The 14,087-nt window shown below is 39.7% G+C and overlaps 1 protein-coding gene across 2 annotated transcripts in view; it reads left to right on the forward strand.

Moving 5' to 3' along the window:
- The window catches only part of KCNQ5 (potassium voltage-gated channel subfamily Q member 5), a 277,646-nt gene that overhangs the window by 248,450 nt on the left and 15,109 nt on the right, over window positions 1-14,087 (forward strand). For both annotated transcript variants that reach the window (XM_066315020.1, XM_066315019.1), the window contains one exon: window positions 4,790-5,010. In XM_066315020.1, the coding sequence (XP_066171117.1) occupies window positions 4,790-5,010 (221 nt within the window). The remainder of the gene's footprint in view (window positions 1-4,789; window positions 5,011-14,087) is intronic.

Below are 14,087 nucleotides of genomic sequence, written 5' to 3' on the forward strand. Positions count from 1 at the left end.
GTACAAACTGATTACAGAAAATTAGGATCAAAATAGTTTCTCTTCATTTAGAAATTGTTTTGGAAAAGGAAAAAATGCACAAACAGCCTGAATGTCTACTTTTTCTATTTGAAAATTGAACCATAATATCCTATAGCCTGAAATTCTTGATATTGCTTATTGAGGGTATGATATATAACACTTAATTTCTTGCGTTCGTGGTCCTAGCATGAGACTGGTGGCAAAGTCTTGAATGCTTGAACTTTAGGTCTCACAGTATTATCCATTGCATTTGCATTTGATCAGCTTAGCTTAATTTCAGTAAAAGTATTTGTAAGTATTAGTAAGAATCAGCACCTGTATTTATAGGTATTGGCACGTGCATCTACTTGCTGTTGTTTGCCATAGGTAATAATTTCTGGCAGTTTTAGCTTCTGTCTCAAGACTCAAGCATTCTTCCTCACCCTCAGGCCCTCCAGTTATTTCTGATTCATTTAAATTTCTTCCTATTTTTGCTTCCACCAATTGGCTCAGTATGAAAAGCTGAATAACAAGCTGTAAATTGTGACTAGTAGCAAGTAGTAGAGCTGCAGGTCTGAAGCTGAGGGAGAGCAGAAGTTTAACTTTACCAGAAATGTAGGAAGGTGGCAGGCAAATGGGGGAGTGGGACTGGGAAGGAAGGAGATGCTCTGCTAATAAAGTATAGGGAGATGGTCCGTGGAAGACAGAGCGAGCAAAGGTTTGTATGCATTTGTCAGTTAAAACAAACTCTGATCCAGAGTAGTCATTTGGACCGGCAGAAAGTGATCCTTCCCTCTGCAGTGAAACTATAGTGACCTCTAGTGTTCCTACACACCCATTCCTTCCTAAATCAAAGGCAGGAAAGGCAGAATTTGAAAACGAAGAAATAAAAACTAGAAAATCATTTGCTATCCTAGGGAAGTGAGTGCCTTGGGCATGCAATGGGAGGAATGAGTCCTAAGATCCTACAACTGACCTTTCAGAAGGCAGACAAATACAAAAAAGTATTTTACTTCCTTTTCTACAGCTGCCAGTTATAATTGATCTCCACTAAAAGATGCTTCAAAGCTCGAGTGTTATCCATAAGAATGCATTCCAGCAAGAACAGAGGAGTGATAGGTCCAAAGACATTGCCATTGCCAGGGAAGACTGTCATAGGAAGCAAAAATGTATGTCAACCAGTTGGGCCAGATTATCAGTCATACAAAGTACAAGAAATAATGGACAGATGCACATCTAAAGGAATGCAGAGATAACTGGAGACAACTCAGATGATCTCTCAGATCATTGTCATTTAGTTTTGATTTAGGAACTTGTGCAACTTTATTTTCCTGTTTCTTTCTCATGGTTTTTGCCTTTTGGACAAACACCCAACTTAAAATTTGTGAATACTTATGGAGATACATGAATATTCAATGGTCATTAACAGGTTTACATTGATTCAAGGGATTTCCTTTGGATACCATGTAAAAAGAGAGGAGGAAACGTGAAAGAGAAAAATATAATAGGCCAGGACCTGCAAGATTTGAAGGATTTTTAGCACACACAAGCCAGTGCAGATACAACCAGCATTAAATCAGAATAAAGGGCCCTAAAGGAGTCACTGGCTATTGATTTGAATGCAGAATGTCCAAAGATACTTGAATGGTGTAAGATTATCTTCATTCTATAATTTTAAAACCATCTTTACTGCTATTGCAACAAAGAATCCAGAGCCAGAAACTAGGCTCTATCCTATAAGGAAAGAGACTTTAACTCTGGGGAAAAGCCCCTTTGGTCAGGGTATGTTCAAAGTGCTCTGATTCAGTTACTCCTTCATGATCTGTTATTTATCATACATAGAAGAGCCCCATGACAGTGTGTTCCCAAGCACAAGCTTTCTTCTCCCAACCTTTCTTCTCCACTGTCAGTCACACAGTTTATGCCTGTGCTGAAAAGGACCCAGTGACTTCAGGAACATTTCCCACCAGTCTCAAAGCAGGAACAGGGATCCAAGAAGCGAAGAACTGCTGTAACTAGTCTCTTTGGGTATGCATCTCAAGATGCAAAAGAGAGTTTTCAAACCCTGCTTCCTTCAGGGGCTGTGTTTCTCTTCACAGTGCAGCACCCTCTGCATGGACCCCTGGCATGCCAGTACATTTTCATTGCTACAAAGCAGATTTGACTTGATTTTTTAAGTATAAGCTCTGCAGTTTACATTAATATTTTCATTCTCAGCATTGTACTTTTGAAAAATGTCTATACTACAGATAAAATGCCTACTGTTCTTTCACTATTGCCTCACTGCTTTGATTTGGAGAACTAAAGATACTCAGGTTAAGTAGTCATTGTGTACCATTCAGCTTTTATAAATAACCATGTCCACCATTCATTTAAAGGCAGACTGCTTTCATGAATACAAATTAATTGACAGAACAACACATGTGCTGTTTTGATTTTGGTTTTAAATTTTCTTTTTTATTTTGGAATTAATATGATTATAAATATAGTTTTAATGGCTATTCTATCCATTTTCCTTTCATTTTTTATTAGTGCAGCAGGAAGAGATCTGTCCAGAAAAAAATTAACTCTAATACTGGGGGGGGAGAATTAAAAAAAAAAAGGCAAGAAGCATCATTTGACTTCATTTTTCAACTGCAAGTACAATTTGAGCCGTAAGGGGAGTTAAACAAAAGGAGAAAGGGGGACACTTGTAGGAATAATATCTATAATAAGAATTCGGGTTTGATTCTTGTCCTCGTTCTGTATGACAATGTAATAATGTGGTTAATGAATATTTTACAGTTTATATTTTTCATTGTTGTACAATGCAAAAGATTCCTAAGCTGAAATATAATTCAGTCCTGAAATGTAATTTGTATTCAAAATTAAATTTTGGAACTCACTTTTCTTTCAAATATTAGGTTCTCTGGGTCTTTTGTATTGCTTATGCCACACCACTGGGTAACAATTTACAATGGAAATAGATAACATTTTCATCACTGTGATGCATTTATTTCAACAATTGCTTATTTGGGCAAGGAAAGAAGGGGATTACATTGAGAAATTATAGTAAAGGTATTTTTTCAAGTAACCCAACATGCCATACGGAAATACATTTATCTAATAATCTTTCTATTGATGTGCTCATTTTTTAGTATTCTTGAAAATTATCACATAATAAGCATCCCAGCATGTGTTTTGCCTGCAACAAACTGCATCCTTTCTGCTCTCAGTGATGTTTGTATTCAGACTGAAATGCTACGCTTGCTGTGCATGGACAAAGACATGTTTATCTCAACATTTCACATCCACAGAGGTTTATAACTACTTTCCATTTCATATAATCACATATTAACGCTGCATTTTCAGAGTGCAGTAGGTTAAACATCTAAGAACCATATAGTCCATATTAGCCATAATTATCCGCAGGATTTGTTTCTGTTCAAAATGTCTTATGGGTGTGTTGAAATTAAATGCAAAGACCTTGAGAGTACTAGAAAGTCTTAACTTCAAGAATCACCATAATTTTCAGGTAGACAGTCTTTGCTAAAGGTGTTTTAAAAGCCCCCCTGCAAAGCCAACACCAGGGCTGTAGGACTACTAGTCCCAGTAACCCCACACCATGGACAGACACTGCATTCCCCCCATCATCTCTCCCCTTGAAAGAACAGGACCACTGATCAGGGTGACCATACCCTTGCTCAATCAATGCAATTTAAATTTGTATATAAAACACGGTTTCCAGACCTTGGTATCAGACTCCTTCTCTGTTTCTCCTTTGTGTCTTCTGCTACAGGAAGAGACAAACAAAGGCAAAAATGTTAAATAACGAAAAAGCATAGGCAGATAGTCACACTGACCGCAGGATGTTCATCAGATATGTTTGGGAAATAAAAACTCTACAGATCCCAAATTTAGCTGGCTTGAGGAGAGGATTACAAGCACAGTAGGGGAAAAAAAACCTTAGAGTTGGTCAACCATAAGACCAGAAGGTCACCCTTGATGCAGCAGACAGAGTCATGAGCTTGGCTGCACTTGGTACCTGTCCAGTACCACCTGCACATAGTCAGCCCCCAGCTTAATCTTCAGCAATGACTTTAGGGACTCCACAGCATATCATTTCCATTAATCACTCATCATACTGTTCCTTGGATATTTTGTTAATTTTGGTTTTGTCTTGTCCAAGTAAGTGCTCTAACAAGGAATTCTGGATATGAGTGATCACTAATCATGCATATGAAATACATGTGTATTTCAAAGTGCCACATCCTGAAAAAGCATGAATATACATTAACAGTATTTTTGCCTGCTTAAAAAAAAAAAAAAAAGAAAACAACAACAACAACAACAACAAACAAACCAGACAATACTACATGGCATGCAGTGGCAATGAAATACATTTTGGTTTTGTTTATCTGAAGATATGGCCAGATATGGCACTGAGCTTGGCTGACTAAGATGGAAACAAAACTACTTCAAGTTCAAGGAATAGAAAACCATCATAGAGATAAATGTATAATAATTGGGTGAAATTGTTTCTATTTGTTATTTTTAATTTCCTTTAGAAGCTTATTCTGTACTGTATGATAGACTGCCAATGCTAATGCTTCTATCAAAAAACAATTACATCAAATCAGTTCCATTTATATTCAATGAAAATAAAAATATATTCAATGAAAATAAAAGTGTGTAAGAAACAGATTCATGCCAGTGAGATATTTTACACATTATTTTCAATAACCATACAATAGAAAAAAGACATGGATTGAATTAACTTTGAAATAAAACGTATTTCTCTCTCTCACAGTCAAAAGCTAAGTTTTAAGGAGCGGGTCCGGATGGCCAGCCCACGAGGTCAAAGTATAAAAAACAGGCAGTCTTCAGTCGGGGATCGCCGGTCACCAAGTGCTGACATTGCCACCGAGGGCAGCCCCACCAAAGTCCAGAAGAGCTGGAGCTTCAATGACCGAACCCGCTTCAGGCCCTCGCTGCGGCTCAAGAGCTCCCAGCCCAAGCCCATGGTCGATGGTAGGAGTTTTCCACCCCTTGTTTGCCATTGCACGCTGCTCCCAGCCTGCTCACACTCCTGCACAGTGATTGTACACATTTTAAGAAGATAGAAAAAATTGTTGTTTGGGGCCAGAGACACAAGCCAACTATAGTCTACTTCACAGAGCCCAATAATGTGATTTTTTTTTTAATAAGAAATCATGTCAGTGGTGCATAGGGGGCAACTGGTGGAAAAAAGGAGTCAGTATGAAAAGTGACTGTGGACTAAAGGCATCCCAGGGACTTGGCTGTACCAGCTCCTCTGTCATGGCCCCTCTCCCACTGCTGAGCTCAGCTGGTGGTGCCTCTTGTTGGTGGTCCACACAGCACAGCCAGCATTGTCTGCCATTTGCCAGCCGAGAGCACAGCTTGTGCAGAATGGCTCCCTTAGGCAGAGGAGTCCCAGGGGACTGCATCCCAGTACCTGCACTGGTGATGCGATCTCCAAAGGATACACTGCTGCGTGCTTTAAGTTTTACTGGGTTCTATCTGGCTTGATAAGGCAGATAGATTTAGCAAACAAAACCAGTGTTATTGCTGTTATGTATTGCTTTCTATAGGGCATTTTGGATGTAGGGAGCATGCCTAAAATGTAAAGAGGCAGATCCTGGTGAAAATGGCTTGTTGAACCTGCGGCAGGCAGCACAGGCATTCCCTCAAGCTGTCTCCTATGCTGCTCCATTCTCTAGCTGAAGTCCAGTTTGGGATTAAACTAACCAATAACCGAAGATCTTCATCTGACAAAGCTTGCTAAAACAAAGACAGTGACTGCTCTAAGCAAGGTGCACCAAACTGGCTGACAGCAGCCCCCTAAACAGGCAGGAGCTGAGAGAACCAGGTGAAACTGACCCCTGTATGGGACAGGTCCAGCACTGAAAGGTGCACTCACATGGCGCTGAGGGTACTGCTTCCCCAGTGGATTTTGGTTTGGGTTTCTCCATTCCATATTTCCCCATCTATGAATGTTTAGTTCTTTTTTGTGGTATCCCCCATGTGAAAAACAAGGGAAGTCAACTGGTTGACTACCACAGAATGCAGTGACCCTGCCTGAGTGGGAAAGTACAACCTCTTTCTACAGTGGCAATCAGGCATGCTACATCCAACAATTGTGGTAAGACTAATTAGACAGAAGTGCAATGTTGATGTCGCTTCCTTTTTATGAGCACATATTATCACAAACCTGTAGGCTGCAAAACACTGATTGAACTGCAGTGCCCCATCCCTCAGTGAGGATGTTCTACACAACAGATTTCTCCAGGAAAAGCCTGGGTAAGTAAGCATTTCCTGGACGGCAACCAAGACAAACCAATGGTATTTGCTAAGGTCATCATTCCAGGCTAGCCCTCCCCCATGAATATGTCTCAGATGCACAGATTCCTAATTTGTGGTACAGTGAGCTGCTGGGGTGTATCAGCAACCAGGATGCTCCACTCTACTGTCCACTGCTATCCACTCCTGTCTCCATCCTGGGGCACAGGCCCTAGCTTATGTCCCATGGCAGCTGCATCACAAGGGCTGTGTGACTTAGCCTGGGTCTCACACTGATGTGAAGCTCAGACAAGGCCACAATGGGAAGTGAGAAATGCTCTGGACAGCATAGTGGTTGAAGCTATCCTGTCTAAATTTAGGCGTTCTACATAATCACTTATAAAGCAAAAGTATCTTCCCCAAACTGCATCAGGAGTAATTTCATAGGTTAAACCCCTGTAAGTCATATTGTGCCTGGAAGTGACCTAAGAATAAAGTTATTTTTTGAGTGCTTTCTCAGAGAATCAGTGGCTCACTTTGGCCCCAGCTCTGCAGCCTGCACCTCACTGAAGCACCTGTTTCATTTCTCATCAGCCCAATTATCATAGAAACATTTCCTCAGCACGTCCCCTATTTTACCCTGTGCAATAACAACGATGTGCACAAGCAGATTGTGCTGCCTCTGATGGTTTCCCTCGCACGGAAAAGGTGGCATAAACAGCACCTTGGGTATATCTGTAGATAAAAGACAGTAACAACAACAGAGCACTCATGGCTGTGCGTAAACCCTTGAAGATCTTCCCGCTCCTCAGGGTGAGCACAACCTGTTTCCTGGTCAGTGATTTCCAGCTACTAGTCCACCCTTATGAACTGGGGCCAACAGATACAACCAATTTCTCATCTGTGGCAGAAGGAACAGTTCCATTGTCTCCAGCTTTTAGGCAAATGCCAAGTTTCCATTCTGGGACCTCATCCAACTACTTCTAGGACAAGTATGATTAGAGAGATGTCCAGTGTGCTCACCGCTGAGAGACAGCTCTCTGCTGCCTTACCCAAAATTTGCAGGAAAAGTGGGGCACTACTACCCTTGATTTCTTTTTCTTACTTTTCTTTCATAGTTTGATGCTTTCTGCATTTGACAGCTCAGTGAAAAAGATCTCAGGATGGTGTATTTAATTTAGAACATCTTGCATTTTTCATTGGATAAAAAACAGTATTTGCAGCATATTATTCTTATCTCTTGCTTGCCAGATCCTCCAATTTCCTCCTTGAGGTATTCTCCAGCCAAATAATTAATAATTTTGGCAGGGCAATTGTCAAGCCAAAACTAGAAGCCAAATTTTTCTGGGTGAAATCTTGGGCGCAAAACAGTACTCTTGAACAGCTGGTCCTTCTGGTGATTCCTACATCTCTGTAGGGTGTTTGATGGGAGAAGACATTACATTACAAGAGACCTTTACAAGACCACATGACAACATCGTGCTGGACACCCAGTTTAGTGTCAAAACTTTGTATCAGTGAAAAAAATAGGGTCTTACTATGAACTTCCTCTTCCAAAATAGAAGACAGAAGACATTTTACTGTATGGGATTTGGAGTTGTAAATGCTCTGCATCTCTGAATTCTGTGTGAAAATAAAGAAAATACGCAAATATATAAAGAGAGGGTTCCAAAATGAAGGAAATTTGTTAGCATGTGAGAATGATTTAAAGCAAATAAGATGGTCAACACAGAGATTTTGCAGTGCTGACTGAGTTCTGGTAAGGACGTGGCTGGAATCTGGGACAAAACCATCAGAAAGAGACAGCTGGAGAAACTCAGCATTAGCAATTAGAAACTGGCCTGCAAGGGGAGGTTTCTAGTCCAGACAGGAGCTCATGGGGGTAGATAAAAGCCTAACCTGATTGAAAATGTAGTAGCTTGCCTCTTAGGCTACCCAGCAACAAACACTCTAGCACTCCCCCACTGCATATTAAAATCATAGAAGGAGAATTTATTGGCAGCAAGTAAAATACTTAAGCCAGCCACAGGTACCTCCCAAAAGGATTTTGGCATAACAGCCTTAGAACAGTATGACCAAAGCCATTGCACAAATGGCTTTATTTATGGTTAGTAACAATCCTCTAATGTCTATAAACCATTTATTGCCATTGACAAAGTGGGTCTGAAAACAGCAGTAATTATTTTAGTTACACAAGTGAATTTGAAAATGGAATCCAAACCTGAGAGAGGTGTGATGATTGGAGAAGTCTTTGGTGGCCTGACTAGAGATGCTTTCTAGGGCATTTAACAATGGCACAGGAGAGTGAAACTGAACATAAAGACTTACATAATCTGATTTTACATACATGTGCAATCTCAGTGACTTGTGGTTCATAACTTACAGAAATCTTGTTGAAGAGGGGACTTGGCACAAATTAACAAAGGTGCCAGAATGCTGTATCTCCAATCTATGTTATCAGCCTAAAAGGGAATTATCAGGATGAGGCAGATAAAAGGGAAATTTTCACCAATCAAGAATGGTAAATAGTGAAGCTTTACAAAGCACACACTTTAAAAGGATTGTATAGGGTCATGGAAGAGCCTTCCCCAAAAGGATGCCATGTCACACGGGCAAAGGTGCTGCCAAGCCTTGGAGCCATTCACAGCTCCCTTTGCACCTGTACACAAAGTGAGCCCCAAGGCCTCCTCATGCAGTATGGCTTTGGTCCCTGTTAACAAAAACAGGGAAGCTGCAGCCAAACTGTCTGTGGGGAATGGTGCCCAGAACAGGAGAATACCCACCAGCAGGACCAACCCCATGAGAGAGTCTGTGCTAGTCATTAAATAGTGCAGGTGATTTCACACCTTGCTTAAAGCACTCTGCCTGTGCCTTGCTGTATGTTGTGTATCCATCCACAGAAACTCAACCACACAAAATCTCTCCGTTACAATGGTGTTCTTGTCCTGTTTTTTTGGTTTTTTGTTTTTTTTTTTTCTGCTTGCCTTACTCTCAGAGGAACAGAACCTTTTCTGCTTAAATCATGCTCCAGTCTTGTACCACCACAACCGAAGCAATGAACCAATATTATGGTGTGTGTGCAGTTTCCTGTGAAGGACAGAAATACCCTCTTATATTTGTTTTCTACCAGCCCATGTTTCTGAGCCTCTGAATGAGTTATTGTGCCTTTAATGTAACCTAGAGACATTTTGTGGCTTTTTGAATAAAACATCAAAAGCATTCAGCACTGGAGATATTACAAACATATTTCATTTGATTAATTAAAAAGAACTCTCTAAGGAAATATCTGATTTCTTGCACCATCCCCAAACATTATACATTCACTTGACCTCTAGCCTTTCATTCCCTACAGAGTACTTGCACAAAATCCTCAGGGTAGAGTATATTATAAAAGCCATGGAAAGAATGCAATTGTGCATTTCAGCCCCCATGTCCTCAGTTACTACTATGTAATTTATGTATTGCAAAAATGACAAGTTTTCCTTTCAGTAGCGTAAACAGCTTGACCTTGGATAAGGTTCACTTAATGTGGCAGGAGTCCTTGGTTAAGTTGCTTCTACATCTAAGCTCAAATTGCTGATTCAAAGTAAAGCTGCACATTGTCAAAGTTCGAATGAAATTTATTAGCAATATATTAATCTGTGCTAGACAAGAGATTTATTTTCTTGTTATTGCCTTCCACAGAGCAGACAGAGCTCTCATTTATTACCATTGTCACTGTAATTAACTGGGAAGATCTGGCATTCTGATCTAAGCTCTGAGTCATTTTTGTCTAAATAAGTACAGGCCATTGGTTTTGAGGCATTATTTAGTTTATTCCAACCGAAGTCCTGGCCATATGAGTCCACTATTTAGTCCCTTTCTTTATGATACCTGTTGAGGAACTTGCTGTGCAGAATTGCTCACTGGACTCAGTGGTCACATGTGAATGATTATTAAGCTTAGCTCTGTGAGGAACAGCAGCAGAGCATCACACAGAAGTATGATTTGCATGGGTTTTGAATTGCCTCATCTGCAGTGAAGACTATACAAATGAGATAAAAACTAATTTTGAGAGGATGCTCATAAAACTTCCCAGTCACATGTAACCCACTTGCACCCAACCTGAAACATTTCAGGGACAGTTTATTTTTATGAAACATTACTACGGAAATCCTTCATGGCTTTTTAAAATACAGGACTATCCTGTAGATACCTGAATCTAAAACAGCTGTCATCCTCTAACCCTTTGCCCCTGTCAGTGACCTCCCTCAACAACAATACCCAGAAACCTCCCGGGGCACAGGACCCTCTGAGGACCTTAAGGAATATCAGACATATATCAAGTGATGTGTGCTACATGGTCTTGCAGGGAGACAGTCAATTAAGTGTGACATTTAGCTCATTAGTCTACAGTTCCAGATACTAGCATATGTACCTGCAATTTATTTTATAGTTTTTACTTCTTGGATGTGGTATATATAAAATAACAGAAATGTGTACCTAAAAATACACTAAAGCCATAGATTCAGAGTCACCATCTTTTACTTTTTTCTCATGGACGTCTAAAGTTGCTGGCTAATTTGCTACTATTTATAATAAGATCAGCCCTTTGAACAGCATAATTATTGTGCATTTAATGAATTGTTTTTAGAAAGTCTCCTGGTCCTCCATATCATCATTCAAAATTAAAAGGATTCCTTTTTAATTAAGCAGTGGGAGCTGTTCCATGAAATATTGCCGGTGCAGAAATATTTGAGAAGTCAAATAATAACTGAAGATAACTGAGTCTTCTTAGAAGGAAATGCTAGAATTTTAGATATTTGGAACTTGCTTGCATTATATGATAACTGATATAAATTAGGTTTCTAACCTTAAAAAATTGCACTTGCAGGGAAAGAAAACTATATCATTATATCCAGAATGTGCAAAAAACTTTCCACCAGTTCTATCTTCCCTTTTAGCCAAGTCAGAGGATTTTTAGAAATGCTTTAACATATCTGAAGTTGTTAGGGATATTCTTTAAGATACTCTGTCACATTGCACTGCAAGTTTTGAATGATGTACTGTTCTTCTCCCCATCTGGAATGCTTTGTCTGTTTCAGAAGAAAGACAAGGAATGGGCTATTGATCTTGCACTACAGAACTCCCCATCGGTACTGCCAGCAGAGTAGAGGCTCAGGTTGGGCAGAAGGCAAAGTTTACAGGCTTGTGCAAAAATGCTCCTCCTTACAGGAGGCACGAGTTTCCTTCCTTTACTGACAAATTTCTTTCTAGCATGGAAATGGCAGCCATTTCATAAAAGCTCCCTGTAAACAATATTTTTAAATGCTGTCAGTCTTATTCCCTCTTTCTTAATTTTTGAACACTGTTTTCTACTACCAGGGATTTTGGTGCCATTTTCTAGATAAATATTAAGTATTTAATGTGAAGAGCACATCACGGAAGTACTTGTTCCACCTTCTTCCTTCTTTCTTGATTAGAAAAAAGTCTTTCCTTTTGTTGGTTTCTTTTTCCAGAGATCAAGGAAATAAATACATAAATACACTCCCTTGGGCTTCCTTTTTCTGGCCTCTGCTCTGGAAAGCATGTAAACATGGGCTGCTGCCTTTCCTGCTCTGGGGAAGCTTTGGGCATTCTTATTAAGTATGTGATTAAGTTCCATCACAATTAGTGTTGCGTTCTTCAGTTGATTTTTCCCATGGAACTTAGTGAGCAAAGTAAAACAAAGTAACTACGTATTGAGAGAGAGTCAGCTTGTTGATGTTTTAAAGCAAAAGCAAACTGAAAAGAAAATCAGTTATAGGGGTAGTGAAGGGATTTTGTATTTTGAAGGGTTCAACAAACAGGAAAACAATGAGAGCTTGTGAAGAGGTGAGAAGTTTTATGAAACATTTAAACAAAGGCACTAGGCTAAGATGCATTTCATTTATATAAAGGGAAGTTGCATGAATCACATGAACATAAACCATCAAGATGTTTGTACACAGAATAATTTTTGAGGGGAAAAGAGTAACTGAGACTTTGAGAAACATTCTATGCATTATAACTGTGGAATACTACTACTAGGATATCTCTAATTTTTTTTTTCTTTTTTGAGAATATAGGCCGAATCCCTAACTCACAGCAGTACATGCTCATAGTGAAGAAAGGTACTTCAAAAGCAGGTTTAAGTCGAGTCAAATGCACCTACCTTGCAGACACCCTAGGCATAACATAGAGTAGCACAGCAGAGGCTCTATTTGCTCACAAAGGAGGCTGAAAGAATGAATAATGAGAGTATTAAGCTGCTGGCATTGCTTCTTGAGCAAGAGGGTACATCTGAGCTCAGTAGCCATATAAGACTAAGGCAGTTTGGAGTCTCATAATAAAGCAGCTGCCTGGACCCCCCTGCTGCAGCAGACCTATGCATTGGCATCTCCCACAGGGACAGTCTGTCCCCCAAAAGCTTTTAATTTATGTCCAACTTTATTTGCCCAGAAGTTAGATGCATGGAGTTGCCCACTCATTTTCTTTCTGACCACTCACACCAAATGAGTGTAGAGATGAGTGTGTCACATTGGGGTGCCCTGCAATGCTGCCCTGGGCAGCCACAGGAGCTCTATGCTCACATGAGGCTGCTGAACAGGGAGGAAAACAGGCTGTGGAGCTGCATTATGAATTGCTTGGACTTCAATTCCCAACTCAAACTCTCAATTTTGATAATGATAGTTAAAAACTATGGCTCAAAGTAACTCAGCACCTGTGAAAATTAGGCCACCATCCAATTTTCACCTTGAGGCATACATTTCAATGAAAATCAGTCATTTTTTCCAAACCAGTTTGTTTTAAACAAAGTCAACACAACACTGTGTTGTGATGTGAATAAGTGCAAATCATATGCAAGCTATCAACTTCAGGCACCTATTGAGGTTTTTCTATGTTGTATTGGTTTAGCATGGCCTGCTTCTTGGCAGTGGGGGGGGGGCATAGAGGTGGTTTCTGTGAGAAGGTGGATTGTCACCCTCCACAACATTATTTATATCACTCACATGAAGAACCCTAACCATCTCTTGCACAGGCAGAGTAAGAAGATCTAGGTGCTTCTGAAGGCTTCCAAAAAATGAGCCAAAACGTCATGGGATCACCATACCAGTCACTTTGTCAGAAGCACTTCCATAGGATTATTCATGGTGTTGGCACACACACTTATTAATGCTGGATTGTTGTTGGTAGCATATTGCTGTTGCCAGAAAACAAAAAGTAAAAAATCTTTTTGATTCTGTTCAACAGGCAGATAATTACTTGAATGTTACTGACACTGAAAGCAAGGAGCTATGAGAGTGATCAGAGCATTACCAGTTTTCCCAATGCCAAAGCATGTTATTAAACAACAGAAAACACTTCTAAGAAAGGACACATACTATTTACAGAAATAATAAATCAAGCCTTGTAAATAGCTTTTGCACAGTGCCATATGAAATGCAGCTACAAACTTGTAAATTTTTTTGTTGGTGACATATAAGGTTTTAAAACAGCCTAATTTTTTTGTCCATTCCTTTGTGGCGATCATAAATTATTGGAGTTTGCATAAAAAATGCTTAAATGCTGTGGAAAACAGGGAAATATCAAGATAATTTTACTGACTTGTGGATGCCTCTTCCATTTCTTGGTAATTGCTGCTTTGCTGTGTGATTAAATCAAAGACTGTTGGGGAAGAAAGAGGAAGAAATTAAAAAGCAGCAAGTAGCCAACCGACAGTAGCTCAAAGTAAATAATGTCAAAGATTATAAGACAATGGGAGATGCTTCATCAGTTGTGAAATAAACACATTCTTTACTTAAGATCAA

Source organism: Sylvia atricapilla, chromosome 3 (genome assembly GCF_009819655.1).
Source record: "Sylvia atricapilla isolate bSylAtr1 chromosome 3, bSylAtr1.pri, whole genome shotgun sequence".
In the NCBI taxonomy this organism is placed as follows: domain Eukaryota; kingdom Metazoa; phylum Chordata; class Aves; order Passeriformes; family Sylviidae; genus Sylvia; species Sylvia atricapilla.